Source organism: Xenopus tropicalis, chromosome 4 (genome assembly GCF_000004195.4).
Source record: "Xenopus tropicalis strain Nigerian chromosome 4, UCB_Xtro_10.0, whole genome shotgun sequence".
Lineage (NCBI taxonomy): Eukaryota > Metazoa > Chordata > Amphibia > Anura > Pipidae > Xenopus > Xenopus tropicalis.
The window spans coordinates 134,198,371-134,215,463 of NC_030680.2; the positions used below are offsets into that span (position 1 = coordinate 134,198,371).

The 17,093-nt window shown below is 44.3% G+C and overlaps 1 protein-coding gene across 5 annotated transcripts in view; it reads right to left on the reverse strand.

Moving 5' to 3' along the window:
- plxna1 (plexin A1) overlaps window positions 1–17,093 on the reverse strand; it is a 226,735-nt gene that overhangs the window by 112,817 nt on the left and 96,825 nt on the right. For all 5 annotated transcript variants that reach the window (XM_031899707.1, XM_031899706.1, XM_031899704.1 and 2 more), the window contains 1 exon segment: window positions 1,858–1,995. In XM_031899707.1, coding sequence (XP_031755567.1) covers window positions 1,858–1,995 — 138 coding nt within the window.

A 17,093-nucleotide genomic window follows, 5' to 3' on the forward strand; every position in this document is an offset into this window, starting at 1 on the left:
ACCATCCCACTGGAAAGAATATAAATCGTCGGTGGGATGGCATCATTTTTCCGAAGTTGCCTCTCAAGGTAACTTCGGGCAACTTCGGGAAACCGAAGCAACACATATGCCATCCCACCAGCGATTTATATTCTTGCTGTTGGGATGGCATTACAGGGTAGTTGCCCAGAGTAACGAAGATTTATCTCGGCGACTAATCTCTACGTGTGCCACTGCCCTACCAGTTTCCCATGAAAGGCAATTGTAATGGAAATGCTTAGAGCCTCAGTGATGACAGTGGGATATGCAGCAAATAGTCTGAAAGAACACAATTATCAATTAAAATCAATCACTTTCTACTAATGGTTCTCACAGGCCACAGATATCTTGCAGCACTACATATTATAGGTGGTGGGAAATGGGCGCGCCAGGAGAAACCGTGCTCAATCTCAGCTGTTTACCAAAAAAAATATATATATTTTTAATAAATGTACTTTGAAATGACAGCCTAAAAACAAAGACAAGATATTCACATAACCAGGCCAAAAGCAGCAAATGAGTAAAGAGATATTCTAGAAAGAGATGGGTCAACATACAGTATCAATGGGCTGTTATTCGTAAAGCGCCTGCATTAGAGCAGAAAGCCAGAGAACATTCCCTTCCCGAGCACAGATTATACCGTCTGCTTAACTCCCAAGTGGATTTTTATCCTTTAGTCAAGACATCTTGAAGTGAAAACTACTTCTTATTCACCTGGCGAACAACACAGAACCCACTTCATTAGCATGACAATTGCGAGACGCAACAGCAAAGCAATAGGATGACCATTGTAAGCGCGTTTCACATAGAAACCTCTCTGACAGGCTCCCTTAGCAACAGGCAGAACCCTAGCGCAGCACACTGGGAAGTCAAAGGTCGGCCTGTCTGATTAGCAATCCTGTGTCAGGAAAACATCAGACATTCTGGGCAACACACCGAAGGTCTTCATACATTCAATTTGGTAGGAGCCTTGGTGCGTCTGGTCTTGGGCAGTAGAGATAAAGGCGAGTGTATAGGAAAGCAGCCGCAGGAACATGGGCACCGCTAGGTGTTTGTAGTATAATTCTTCCTATATTTTTCCCTATAATATATATGTAATTTCCTTATAAACCTACTGTAAAATACATAGCAATATTTTGCTAAAAGGGAAATATACCATGTATCATATAAGGCACTGCTTATTATGTGCATGGATTATTTACTAACTGCACGTTTGCCTAATGATGGGAGATACCAGGGAGACTGCCTGAGTGAAAGAGGGCCACTATAATATGTTGATGTTGTTTATTGATGCCTATGGGAAATGTGGCAGCTCATACTAAGAGTTATAAATGCAAACATGCCCTATTCAGGCAATAAGATACATCCTCTAATTTAGGAGGAATGGACAACCAGTACCTCTTAACATACTGTAAACTACAATTCCCATCAACCCGCCAGTAAAGATGCCCATATACCTTAAGATCTGCTCGCTTGGCGATGTCGCCAAGCGAGCGGATCTTCTCCCGATATCCCCCACCTACGGGTGCACCTATGGGTGGCCCTGGGGCCAAAAAATCGAATTATAATGATAGGTATAGGCAAACTCGGTCCAGGCACCGCATCAACGAGCCGATGTGGCCCCCGATCCGACTAGATTTTCTAACCTGCCCAGATGTCAGGCAGGCCCGTCGGTAGTCCCCATACACGGGCCGATTAGCTGCCGAATCGGTCTAACAGACCGATATCGGCAGCTAGAATCAGCCCATGTATGAGAACCTTAACCCAATGCTAGCTCAGATTTTACCCATGTCACAGAATAGCACTTGTTTATACATATACATGCCATTTTCACCTTACCTGCTTTTCTGTCATTGCGTAGATATACTGCCGGTCTGGGCTCAATACCAAGTCCCTCAGGATAGCATTTCCTTCGTGGACCACCACATTCTCGTACTGTTGCGCCATATGAGAGGAGGCAGAAAGGTCCACCAGGATCTGCGGGGAAGATTCAGAATAAGAAGAGGTGAGCCATAGAGGCAACACACAATATAAGCATTATATTATTATTATTATCAACATTTTATTTTCCATGAAGTCCCTGAAAAATGTATTGTCTTCCAAAATATCTATAATAGTTGTTGCAAGTGAAACAGATTAGGGCAATAAGATTGACAGGTCCAGTTAAATGGCCAAAAAAGGCCTAATAATTTAAAACCGGGGTCCCAAGTTGCACTTCAACAACAGGACAGTAAGACAGGTTGGATATTATCCTTTATTTATATAGAGCCAACATATTCTGCAGCAATTTACAGAGATTATATTTCTTACACATCAATCCCTGCCCCAGTGGGGCTTACAATCTAATTTCCCTATTATGTTCACACATGATAACCTGCCTGAGTACCCGGAGGAAACCCACAAGGATAAATTATTGTGGCCATTAAATTAACCTTTTGAGAAAAAAACTACACAGAACAGATATTTGGAAAATGATAGAGGTCCAATAGTAGCCGGTGTGGCCCCCATTTAGCAATAACACTCTGAGTTGAAAAGGCAAATATAACACATTCCTTATTAATACTCTGCAGGCCAGTTCTGTACTCAGTGGGCTCAACAGAATAAAGGGAATAAGGGACCTGAGCAGGTCGACATTAATGATGTGTGCACCGGAGACATTGTATGAGCCAATGTGAATAGTGCATGGTGATTAAACATCCTAAAGAGCAAACAAATATTAACACTGCACAGTGAAGTCCCCAGTTGGTACCCAGAAGCCAGCGTGATCAGCCCCCATACTGCGTGTCAGACTGACATCCCGCTCCTGAATCTGCCAGAGGATGGGCAAGGTTGCTAGGGCAACAACGGAGACAGGGAAGAGTAGCCACGTGGTCTGCACCAAGAGCTGACTACATGTGCGGGAAGATACTGCAATCCAAAGTACATGAGACAACAGAGCATGGATAAGGGGAAACTAACACACAAAACCAAGAAATGAAAATGCATGAAATGTGTAGAAAGAGCAAGAACGAGGGAGAGAAAGAAAGAAAGAGTACCCGATGGGGGTATAAAGATGAAGGACAGGAGATGAGATGAAATCAGTAGAGTATGGAGGGGTGATTCTGCACCCAATGCTGCCACCCTCCAGCCCTCGCCTGCCATTCGGAGATTTGGTGCAGGTAGAGGGGGGGGGGTAAAATCTCTAGTGCAGAGAGTTCAATGGTTCTCTCAGCACTAGAATAGCAGAAATGTTGAGGTTTTGTTTTGTTTTTTTTAAGTTACCAAGAGCAGCTTTTAACCACTCCTAGTAACTTGCAGGGCACTGCCACCTGAGGAGAGCTTCTCAACTGGACTCTTGGCAGCAGCACCCCTCAGGGTATGACTACCTGGCTAGCAAGTAAGAGATCAGGTGACACACTTGCAATACAGAGTTGGGGCTAGGCAACGTATAGCCAAGGATCAGTTGGGCCTGAATGGCAAGCTTGGGGCCACAACCAGCAAGAAGTCATCATCCACACAGACACAGAACAACTGAAATAAGGGACGATGAATAACATTTACAGTAGAAAGGCTTATACCAGGCTACCCAACCACCTTACACAATCACTGCCTTTCCAAGGAACCTACTTCCTACATGAATGCAGCAATCCCAAGAGTGCCAAGCTGAGTGCATAATAAAAGAAGCATGAGTACCATGGAGCCTGGCGTTATTACAGGCATTACAGAGTATAATACACCCGATCATAAGGGAAAGAGTTTGTTTACAGTGTATATGTCTTTGCTGGATCCCCCCCCCATTTGTAATGTTAGTGACTCATAGTCTGGCAGCTTCATTGTATAAACTCACTTCAAATTACCCAGATTTGAAAATGCTTTAATGAAGAAAATAAATGAGAAAAAGCACTTTGAATTAAGTGCTCCTCATATCCGGGTTTATGGGACACATTGAGATAGGCAAGTGGGTGAAACATCCCTGATGGATATACTTGTTAAACATGGTCGTTCTTTATCTCTCCAAGGGGCCCCTGTAGGGCTGTCCTATGCTAAAACCAACTAAATTTATAATCCCCTCTTCAGATGAATTCTACTTTAATTAAGTCTTTCTCTGGCCAGCACCATCAGGACTGGGCACAATACAGGAGGGGTTGCCCCATGAGGCTACTTCACAGGGAGCCCTTTACCAACTTGCACAAAGGAGGTTAATTCGGCCCTTGATGTGCAGGAAGCTTTGATGAACTGTCACTTTAGGTGGAACACAGGGGGAACCTCAGGGGCCAATAGGCTCCCTACTCGTAGCTCCTCTTACATTGTTGCCCAGGGTATGCTGGAAAGCATTCTAGAACAGGGAGCAGAGACTCCCCTGAGCGAGCTCATTAGGATGGAAATATATGCCAACACACAACAAATCACAGGCCTCGTTTAATTAGAGCCATGGCTTTGATTCACCGCCAGCACTCTGATAACATCATCTGACGATTATTTTTAGGCAGTTTTACTAAACAAATGTGCTTAATGAAGGAAAAGTCCCCGAGCAGAGTTAAAGGAACATAGATGCTGTTACGTGCCCAACAGCCATATACAATAATGGTCATATTACATCTACGAAAGGCGATTTAGACTTACAAAAATAGACGAATGAGCCTCACAGAACTCAAAGTAGAGTACTTATATAGTTCAACATACTCATTGTCTCCAACGTTGTCTGTTATGTTAATTCACAACCCAGGTGAGACAACGCATACCTCTAGGTCTGGACTGGGGTTCAAAATAGACCCTGGCATTTCAAGTACACAGAGGCCTAAACAGCCCCCCCCCCCCCAGCCCAATAAATAGCGAGTGTCTATGGCATCTTTGGCATCTTACAGCAGCCCCCCTGGCATTTGCCAGAACCCACAGATTGCAAGTCCAGGCCTGCACACCTCCCACTGAGGTAGAGTAAAACATGGCCTCCATCTATAACATCAGACCATCTTCTGCCATGCCTGTGACTATGAATTCTGCAGTAGGGGAAGGGTAGAGGAGAAATACAAAAAACTAGGTTCAATGTTCAGGGGAAGATTTATTATCATTTCCTCATATAAACATCTCAGGAGCTCAAAAGCGAGGACAACCGTTCTGTACAGCATTTTAATAATGAAAGAATTCCTGGGAACCCTGGGCAACTTGACTAATCTTCTCTGGCATCTTCATGCCCAACAAAACCGACATGAAAAACAGTAAAAGTGAAAAAGCTTAGAAATGGGACAAACAGTCCCATGCATATAATGTCACAATGTCCTGAAAATATTAATAACGGAGTTGCTGTCTGTATGAATTTTGTGGTCACAGCCTCAATGTACCCCCATCTAATGGTTTAAAATTTAGCGGTGAGCACAACTTGCCCTTAGCACTGTGTGTCATAGGTTTCAAAAATATATGTGCTTTGTAGTGACTTCTGCATCTCAGCTCTCTATGACCTTGAGTGAGTAAAGAAAATCTACCTGAGCCTCAGACCTGAAACCTAGACTGCAATCATTACAGATCAGGGATTGTGCTTAACTGTATCGTTTACATCAACACTGCATATAATTAGTAGTGTTATATAGAAATAAACATGATAAAATCTATGGCTCCATGCTATCCTGTTAGCAACACACTTGGCTCAGGTCTCTAACAATTAACCTGAAAGCAGCAAATCAATGACTAATCATATTATAGTATATCTTCCTGGCACTCCGGCTGCCCAGATAAAGTAGAGTCGAGGGAATGCGATACGGTTGGCCCAGTGATACAATGGGGTGCAGGCTAGTCTGCAAATAAACACTCATTAAGGGGTGCGAGGAACCATACCTAATGCATCTGATCTTCTTATAACTTCAGTGTGATTACACAATCAAACCAATTGGCACTAATTAAGCAAAATATTTCTTCATTCATAATACTCTTTAAATAAGCAGGGCAGAGCACGTGTGTGAGTAGAACCTGGCATTAAAGGGGGTAATCACTGCAAAGGAACAGCACCTCCTCGTGGTTGTATAGTCAAAGCCTATGGGTAAGTGCCAGGACTGAGACAAGCAAAATGGCTTCATTAAATGTTTAAGGCTCGTAAGAAAATCAGCATTTTATAGGAAAAAATAACCATTAACCCTTCTCAGAAATACAGCCTGCATGGCACAGTCATGAAATGTCAGATAACTGAACACTTGATTGTTTTTAATCTACTCTTTCCTGTATAAATGGTTTTGTATGCAAATGTATACACCCTGACAAAATACTAGCGTTGGTGGGGGACTGTTTCTCAGAAACATGAAAGCAATAGCACCTGCCCCATTCCTTGGGTGAAAACATAAGACAAAAGTAGGTCATTTCCTTTGTTACATGTGGAAATTATCTTTATCTCTCACACTTTGCATTTTTGAATTCCCCTTGACATATCACATGTCAAGCCTCTCTGCCACACTTGGGCACAATGCCATCTTCACCTATGACAGATCATTGTCGTCCCCCCATTGTTCTGTAACATAGTAGTACATTTTGTCTCTGCACCCTGCTCACCTATTGGAAGTAACTCTGGGATATAAAGTAAATAATAAAGTATGGTGGCATTATGCCAAAGGGCTACATTACAACAGTAGATAACCCCAATGGCAGGAAAGGGAGTGTTTTTCTTTTTAGGGGTCTCCAGTTCAGAAGACATGGAAGTGGAATTCAAGAAAAACGAGGAGTTGAGGATAAATCTTCACCTTGCCCAATGAAAGAAAGCAGCCAATCAGAATGTAGCTTTTACTAGTCTAGAGAGGATAAAGTGATAAAAGTAAATTGGAATTGGTTACTATGACCGATGCCTAATCTAGCCTGATGACTTTTGCCTAAGATAGCCTGGCAAGGCAAGAACTGTGCAGGTCAAGACATACTCTTTAGGACACCCTAGATCCCTTCTCTTGGAAGAACCACAGGTCTTCTGATATCTCTAACACTATTGGGTGCACAGCAGTCTGAAGTACTGCCCAATAGGGTTATTCAAGGGCAGAGGCTCCTTTTCTCTTGCAATACCCTAAAACAGGGATCCCCAACCTTTTATAACTGTCAGCCACATTCAAATGGAAAAGGTGTTGGGGAGCAACACAAGCATGGAAATGGTTCCTGGTGGTGATAATAAGAGCAATACTTGGCTATTTTAAACCCTCTATGTGGACTGGCAGCCTACAGAAGGCTCTCTTTGGCATTATAGTGGGTTTTTATGAAACTGAAACTTGCCCCCAAGCCAGAAATTCAAAAATAAGCACCTGTTTTGAGGCCACTGGGAGCAACATCCAAGGGGTTGGGGAGCAACATATTGCTCACGAGCCACTGGTTGGGTATCACCTAGAGAAATTGTTGCCCGGCTCCAAAAGCCCAGAATTCCCAATATTACATAAAGCTCTCCAGTGGATCTCCCGGCTCCTCTCCCCCCTCTTCCTCCCTCCAAGAGAGACATATTTGTTTGTGCTCCTAATTACAGTCACCATCAGCACAGCTGATAGCAGAATAAAATGTGTCTATTAAAATATTCCTTTTCGGTTGTTACTTGTAAGCTCAAATTTCTAGGGTAATTGTATAATTGAGCTATAACTGCAAATGAGAAGAAATGCTCGGAAAAAAATAGGACAAAAGACAGAAAAACAGAAAAGAAAAAAAAAAAAAACTTCGGCAAAAGCCTTTGGCTAGAACTGACAAATTACATATTTTAATGATGGGAAATAAAGGCTTTTCTAATGTAAGTGAGCTAAAGACTGAAGCGCCAGTCCCAGCAGAAGGTATCAAAGGAGTAGCGGGGTATTGTGGTGTAAATGGGGGTCAGGACGGTGATAATCTCCAGACAAAGCAACACCACTGGGCTGTTTATGGCACTTGGCACAAACCTACAGCATGGAACTGAGGGCTTTAATGCAGAGCTGTCCAACTGGAAACAAGAGAGGCACTTGGGAGATTCTGGGGGTCCTTGGGCAGAGTCTTCAGTCCTCTCTTATTAAACCGATTTCACACGAGAAACTGTCCATGGCTTGTCAGGAGGAGCCTTTTCAGAGCTGTCTGTCGCGGTGGCAGCCCCTTGTGCAGAACCCACACGGCATATAGGGCAGCTTAACCCATGGCCTCACAGTGACTGTAGCTGTCAGCAGGTTCTGGGAGTTTTACAAAAAACAAGGGGCCACAGGTTGGGAAAAACAGATGGATAAATGTATAAAAAGTCTAATGGTTTCCACCAGGTCTATTAACTCTAAGCAGCCAGCTACTATATAGCATTCATTGGCCACCTGTATGAAACTTGCTATGGGTTACTAAACCACTGCCAAGGTCTGCTCCTACTACAGGAACCATCTCACCCCAACCTGCTATGCCACAGTCCCTTCCCAGAGGCTATTATTCCCCCACTGCTACTATAGGCACCATCTCTCCCTACTATACCTGCTATCCCACAGCCACAGTCCCTTCCCAGAGGCTATTATCCCCCCACTGCTACTATAGGCACCATCTCTCCCTACTATACCTGCTATCCCACAGCCACAGTCCCTTCCCAGAGGCTATTATCCCCCCACTGCTACTATAGGCACCACCTCTCCCTACTATACCTGCTATCCCACAGCCCCAGTCCCTTCCCAGAGGCTATTATCCCCCCACTGCTACTATAGGCACCATCTCTCCCTACTATACCTGCTATCCCACAGCCCCAGTCCCTTCCCAGTGGCTATTATTCCCCCACTGCTACTATAGGCACCATCTCTCCCTACTATACCTGCTATCCCACAGCCACAGCCATCTCCCCTTGCCAGCCCCATCACAGTTGGCATGTTCAGTAATAATTCATTGTTTATTAGTTTTTGGATGCTTTGCAAACTCTTAGAGCCTATTTAATTATGATTAGTAAAATGAAGGAGATTAATTGCAGTCATTATGAATGATTCAGAACAAAATGGGCAGAAATACGGCTGAAGGATGATTCCACGGGAACCATGCAGATGGGCAGGACCAACAGCGACTGGGCCCAGAGTAAATTGTACTACATGTTGCCCTATTAGTTATAAAGTCAATTCCAGCTATTACTGATCTACATCTCCTGAACCCTTTATGCACACAACCAGCAACTTTCCCCCTGACACATCATGTCTTTCTATACACAATAATTCCCAGCTATTGAAAAGCATTTGAACTACTACGTGATTGATTGGGGTCACTGACCCCGGCAGCCAAAAGACTATTGCTCTGTGAGGCTACAATTTTATTGTTACGGTTACATTTTATTACTGCGTTTCCTATTCAGCCCCCTCACCTATTCAGTTTCCAGTCTCTCATTCAAACCTGAAACCTGCCTGGTTGCTAGGATAAACAGGACCCCGGCAACAAGACAGCTGCTGAAATTTCTAAACTGCATGTAAATAACTACATTTTTACTTTAAACTGCACACAAAGCTTAAAACGAAGACCAACTGCAAAGTCATAACAAAGCTTAATGTAAAGGCAAACACATATGCACCAAATGAAAACCAATTTCAGTGCTCCACACACACGCCAATAACAATACTACCAGCCGGGGCGGAAATGTATGCATTTTTATATCGGAGGAGGCTATGCGTGCGCGTTGGGTGCCTCGAATGCCGCTCCTTCTCTTCTCCCCTCCCTTAGCGTTTAACGAAACTCTGCGCTCTTATCTCTCCGCGGACGTGATTAATTCCCCGTGACTGGCAGCAGCAGCAACAGGAGCAGGCGTTCGGCGCGGCCACACTTCAAAGCCAGGGGCTTATCAGCCTCAAACACATGCGGCAACCTTTTCAGAGAAACCCTTCACCGTTCCACGGGCCGAGTGCGGCAAGAGAAAAGCGCAGGAGAAAGGGGCTTGTGTGTCTGCGGAACGGCTCTGTTCCACCTACTTGGGCCAGGATTTCTGTCCCCCCCCCCAACCCCGTGTAATTCTCTCTCCCTTCACTGGACCCCTGCCCTCCCAAATCTCCTGCTGTAAAATCCTCTATTATTGACAATTATGGAGCGTAAAACTTATCAAGAGAGACTTAGGGAATCTTCAAATGTAGCTCGGAGGGAAGAAAGGAGAAGAAGGTGACTGACAGGGGCCTTGGGCTGCTGGGTAAAAAACTCTTACAGCTGTTTGGCACCCAAGGGGTAAGAGATAATCCGACGTACAAAGGGGCAAAGGGAGAGAAAACAGAGCAAGGAAAGAAAGTGTCAGGTTTAAAGGGGGGGCTACAAGCAAAAAATATCTTTTGATATTGGGAAACCCATTACCTAGAAAGCAATGCCATCCCAAAGGGCCACCATCAGAAATCGTATTCATTTGTTGGCAGGGCCTTCTTTAAAGGGACCACGGTTATTAACCTTTTCCTATTTTATATACACAGAGCAGCTCTAAATTATTCACACAGAGAACAAATTAGCCCTGTGGGCCGGATTAAATTTACCGAACTGTGCTGTAAAATTACGTAAAATTACCATCAACGATATATTCACGTGCCACATTTACTGCAATTTACAAAATAAACCTAAAACAATGCACAAAACAATGATTAACTAGGCGCTGAGCCCCAATATCTTGTACTTGGTGGTGCAAAGGCTTCGAAAAACTAAACCAAGGTCCCCAGCATTCCAGATAATAGACCCAATACCCTACTGGATCTAATCAGACTGACCTGGGCCCAAACCCACAATGCCAGCTCACTACCATCTGGTGCCATAGCAGCGGAAGTGACTACATCATAAGCTAAATGTGACTTCATCATAACCCTGGAAGTGACATCATCATTATGTCAATATTGCAGACTATATCAAATATACTGAGCATCGTCCTCCACTGGCCAAAGAATGAATAACAGCAAAGAACTTGTTTGCCCCCCCCCCCCACTCACTCTCAGACACTGTAGTACAATTGATTTAATCAAGAACCAGAGCTATTCATAATGTTTATTGTTTATAAAATCCATAACTAATCAGTTAAATGAGCTTTGGTGATGCATACAGGTAAATCTGGGGCTGGCTGAGAGGAACACTGGTTGTGCCAGGCAGCAGGGGCACAGCCATTAGTAGCAGATGCCCGGGTAACCCAGCCAGTTGTTGGGCAGCTGTTTGAGCAAATGTTTATCACAAGCCAAGGGACAGATGGAATGCCTCTGTGCAGCTGCTTTCATGAGGTTCAGCCAGGGGGCCATGGATTAAAGAGGGGGTGACACCAAGAGGAGGGAGCACCTTTTCCACTGGGCTGATCTGACCCCCAGACAGCAGTGAGCTGGGATTCCTTTGCCTGCATTCCTAGGGCATCACATGCCCGACCCATGATCCTGCCATAAACCCTGCACTGCAGCTACACAAACAGCACAAACACAAGGGGGCTTGTTTTCCCTTCTTTAATGTTTGTCTCCCTCCCCACCCAGAGGCCATGAAAGAGACAGCAAGATCTTATGGTCATTACTCACTGCCAGCATAGGAATTAAACAAAAACATTGGGCCTTTCTACCCTTAAAGGAAAACTATACCCCCCCCCCCCCCCCCCAATAATGTAGGCCTCTATACAAATACAGTATATTGCTTAAACAAGCTCATATGTAAAACCCTGCTTTAGCCAAATAAACCTTTTTATATAAAAATATACTTTTTTAGTAGTATGTGCAGTTGGGTAATCCTAAATAGAAAATTGCCATTTCAAGAATGAATCGCCGCCCCCTGGGACCATAGGATTCACAGTTCAAACAAACAAGCCAAGGCACACATACATGCTAGGCCCCATCAGCCAATGAATGGGCAGAGTTCTGCCTTTTGCTCCCACACTACTTCCTGTTACAGTCAGAGCTGCATTATTTCCTGTCAGCTGATCTCTGAGGGAGCACACAGCCCATCACTAAATGGCGGCTCAAGGGAAAGGATGTAAAAGGGCAATATTTACTGATATATATATATATTTCAGCTTGACGAGATTCTTTAATAGGTCACTTAACAAACTGTTGGTTAAATATTCATTCTGGGGGTATAGTTTCCCTTTAAGAAGAGTATTTTTTTAGGAGTACATGTAATGCATTTCAGCATACTATTAACCAAGATGCAGTTCATTTTATTGCCAATCCTGGTCTCTTGGATGAGGGAAATGATTTATTAAATCTAGAGATACACTAACGATGTCTCACAATACACGGGTTTAGTTACCCTTTATAAGAAAGATAGCAAGTAAGGATGGCAGTACCTTACTCCATATGCAGAAGTGACTGGATTAAGATACAGAACTAGACAAATTAAGACCAAAAGGTGCGCAATGCTGGCATCCCAATGAACTACAGGCAGTTCCCCTGCCACTATATAAATCTAGAGGGATCAGCCAGTCAGTGAGGCTTAGAGGACTGACATATTGATTGGCCCCGAGTATGAGCAGCGCAAGAGCCCAGACATTTCCTCTGTGTGTTCGGCCTCAGGTTTAACCAGTTTTCCATAGGGAGGCACTGTATCCGGTATCTGTATTGGGGGATTCAGCTCACTCCCAAGATTCATTGCTAGATATGGAATGACATGAGTTCTTAGGATTCAGCCAATCAGATTGCTTGGGCTACATCCCATCTAGGAGCTGAAATAGAGCATTACATGGGAATGGAGCTAGAGATAGGTGGAGGCACGCTGGGGCCCTGATCTATGGGGAAAATGTAAGCAACTGCCCCCAAGCTGCCATTCAACATCCATGCCATACATACTTATACTGACTCCATCCTTTTATCAGTGTATTTCCCCATACAGGGATGCTGTAGGAGCCGAATGGCATTTCATATTCAAAAATATGAAGTCCTAAAGTCCTCCATTTCATGCATTTCACAGAAGATAATCACTGATACAAATGTTTAAGATCAACACATTGATGCCCTGTTAGCCGCAATCCCATAATCCTCTGTAGTCCCGCGGCCCCCCTACCAGCAAATACATTAAGCAAATTAAGATGCTCCTCACACTGATTTTTACAACAGAAAAAGAACACACACACAGGACATTCTGAAGGCAGACTTAATTAGCAAACAAGAGCCTAACATAAAGCTGCCCCCAGGCCACACAGGGCTGGCAACTTGCATCAGAAACACAGAAGCACTTGGGAGATCCCAGAAGTATTAGAGATCTGACTCTCCCATGTCGGCTGTGGATTAAGAATAAAGTTTAGGAGATCCTAGAACTAAACAGCTGTTGGGGAGGATGAAACCTCAGAAGGAGCACCTAATCCTTCAGTGACCCCCACATGTAATTATACAGCAAAGGCAACACTTTCCCGAGGAGCTCTGACTCCAACTTCCCGGGCTGCAAATCAGTGCCAGAATGGTGGCCACTCAGGCCATTAACATGAGCCCTATGACTCCCGTTGTGTGGACCGGCAACACAGTTTTCCCATTGCTGTTTCATGTTGGTTTGGGAGGCCCAACAGGACAGAGATGGGGGTTAAAAATTAATTTAATTAAAAGGGAACTTTGGCCTCTGAACCAAAATTTGCTCCATACAACACAGAAACCCCTAAAATACCCATCACTGTAATCTGTTCCTTCAAATAGTATGAATAAATAGCATTTTATATGCTGAAATTCAGCTGCAAAACAGTTCTTCTCTTTCTGCATCATTTGAAATCCTGGCAGGGGAGGAGGGACTAAAACACTGATGTTACAAATTGTAGCAACTTCTCCACAGCTTACAGACAGCATGCAGGAACTACATAACCCACAATGCATTGTGCTGTGATGTTCCTTTTCTTATTGACATCATGTGTGCAGGGGATTGTGGGATCTGGCAGGCTAAAGGCCAGATGACTACTGTTACATTTTATTTGAGTCCCAAAGTAGTCAGCCAGATCAGCAGGGGAACAGGGGGCGGGGCTTAGGGAACTGTTACAAACAATATTATTACATTAAAAATCAAGAAAAAGCTGCATTTTTTTAACTGATGTATATTGCAAAGTTGCTTGAAATGATATCTACTTTTCAAAAGCTTATGTTGTGTTTGGGTGAAGTTCCCCTTTAAAGATGGTACTGTCTTTTTACACTTTCCTCCAACCAAGGAGGCCCTATAGATTCCAGCGCCAGGATGGGGCTCGGGAGTGCGCCCTGTTTACTCGTGTAAGCGGCCTGTTTGCTGTGAGATTTGATCTCGTTTCACGCGACTGAGTTGATTACATTGAAGAGACGCCAGTAAATGATCAGATCCTTCAACAGCGGCACTCAGAGCTCGGCTAGGCCAAGCGAGGGCTATTTATCCAAACTCTAATATCTTCGAGCCACTCGTAATGAGCCACTTTAGGCAATTGGGCCTGATGGACTGAACCTTTCTGTTAGCCAATAGCTCCTGTTACACAGCAGCGGTTCCCCAAGCTCTCCCTCTGAGAAAGGCCTAGGAAATGAGTACCTTCCATTCTCCCTGCTAGTACTTTCCAGATACCCTGAGCAGTGTGCTTTTACCTGTAGCCTTCCTGCTGTTACTGAACTACCACTTCCAGCATTTCATACAATAGCAAGGGAGAGCGGCAGAACTACAAGGAAAACATGTGGATGTGTAGGCTAAAGGACAGCCAGTTACATCTCTTGCCTTACAAAGCAGCAGTCCTGTCCTGCTTTATGGCTGACATTTCAGCTATCTTTATAGGAGAGGATTCTGTCACACTAGTCTACATGAAAGCCATTGTTAGCATTGCATATGGCACATGGGGTGGTTAATAAGCACCCCTATCTGCCGGTCACTGCTTCCTCTATGCTTCTAAGTGGTTTAGTCTATTTATATAGGGCCATTGTCTCCTCTAGTGTTTTACAGAGCAGGGGGATGTTATTAGTCTTTATTTATATAGCACTGACATATTCTGCGGCGCTTTACAGAGATTGTACATCAGCCCCTGACCCAGTTGAGCTTACAATCTAAGGTGCCTATCGCGTTCACATACAGTATGGCCAGTTTTATCAGAGACCATAGGGCAATTTAATACAATTAATAATCATGCAATCATTTCTGATGCCAAACAAGGCCAATTTATTCTGAGGATGACTAAAACCAACAATGCCGCCATATATTAAGACTCAGTAGAAAGGCCCAAGTGAATGATGGGCTGCTTGCGGTATGATTGAGTGCTGCCTGAACACGCTACACATGAAGCACGCCTGTACTGTAATGGGCGCCACGTCTCGCATACATCATTCCAATCACACAGAGGGAAGAAAGCAACAAAAGATCAAGTAGTGCTGCATACGGAAACACTGCGCAGTTAATAAGTCTGGATGGACGCAAAGCGATCAAGCCGAGCCAATAAAAGCCCCTCGCCTGCCATGGTACCTGCAGGTCACAGCATGATAATCATCTCTCATAGCCTCTCCAGGGGGAGCAGCGAGCTGCAAAACCTGCACTGGATCCAGAGACCCTTGTTGATGTGTAGAGGCGTAGAGAACCTTACCTGTACTTAACTTTTAGTATATTATAGACTGACCTATTTTGATTTATTAACTATGCTGCCAATTAGATTGTAAGCTCTATGGGAAAGGATCTACTTCCTCTTGTCTCAGCACACATTTTTGTATTCCTGTCTTGATCTCAGGTCCTTTCTATTATTATATTATAGCACATAGCTGCCATATCCATATATACATACTTTCCAAACTGCAAGTAAAAAGGTTATTTGGTTGTCGTGGGTCACAGACTCTGGCAACTAGTAAACAGACTGACTATATTTTAGGTACTTTTTTTCAGGCACTCTTCAATTCCTCTTTTATTTTTATTTGACTGCTTACTGGTTGCTGGGGTAATTAATGCTGGAATGGAAAGAATAAAAAATGAAGACCAACTGCAAAATGTCTTAAATTGCTGCTGTATCCAACCATAAGGTTTTAATATATACCAAGCCTGTTGGCATTGGTTTATTCTGATGTATACATGGGTGTCTGCCAAAACCTAACATGCCTCAAAGCACATATTCCAGAGCCCCCCTCCCAAAAACACATGCTAAATGTATTGCGCTGTGCAGCCGCTCTGTAATGGGCGCGTATGTGCCAGAACCGCCGGCAGCCATGTCTTTATACATTTAGTAACTGCACTGGGAGAGGCTCCAACTGCATACACAACATATCTCATTGTGCTTTTCTCTAGGGTGGGGTAGGCTCCAAATGTTGTTGAACTACACCTTCCACCACCCCTGCCAGATTTGATAGTTCAACAATGTTTGTAGGGTTGCCCGAGGAGACAGATGGAAAGGAAAGTGAAGCCCAAACGCAATGCACAGGTGCTGCTTTAGCTTTAGTCTATATGGAGTAATCCTGCAGAAAGGTTCCAGCCTGATGTTACACAGCAGCGGCAAGGAAAGAGTGCTAGCTCCAGGGCACTCCGGGCTGGGGAGTCGTCTGCTGCCTGCACCATTAATACCTCTCTCACTTCCCACCCGCTCATATCCCAGTGTCAGAGCTGTCAGTGGCTGGGAGATGCTGCACGTTTACTGCTCTCACGAACATTGATTTAGATTAAGTATCTCAGTGTTTCCGCTTTATTATGCGGATATAATTAAAATCCCAATATTCTCTTCGCTGGCGGCCACACCAAGTCCAACATGGTAATCCTATTTATATTCATCTTTATTAAATAGAAATGAGTGCGCTAAACACTGGGACAATATGCCGCACACACTTAACTCTTTCCTGCCGCAGCTAACACACGCGTGTGCATGCAATGAAAGGGCACAGGGTGCAGGGATGCCAAACGTGCCAAGTCCAGCCGCTCTGGAGTGCAAATCCTAGGGCTGGGCGATATACCGTTTAATACCGAATACAGGTGTTTTTTTTTTTAAACTATATTCATTTTTCAGATACCGCAATACCGGGGTGTCAGGGTACTCACCCGTGCGGCCCAGTCTCGCACGTGTCCCGTTGTCCGCAGGACGTTGCGCACGCGTGTCCAGTTGCGCACGTACATGTCAAAGCGTGCACGTCCACGACACGCTGACGGCGCCGGTTCTGCGCATGCGTGGGGGGTATTTAAAGCTATCAAACGCCTCCTCCTGTGCTATGTTGTCTGCGGCCTTGCCTGGGAAACTAAGCCTGCCTGATTTACCTTACGGCTGATTTTCAATACTGCAGTAATTATTCTCTAATTTA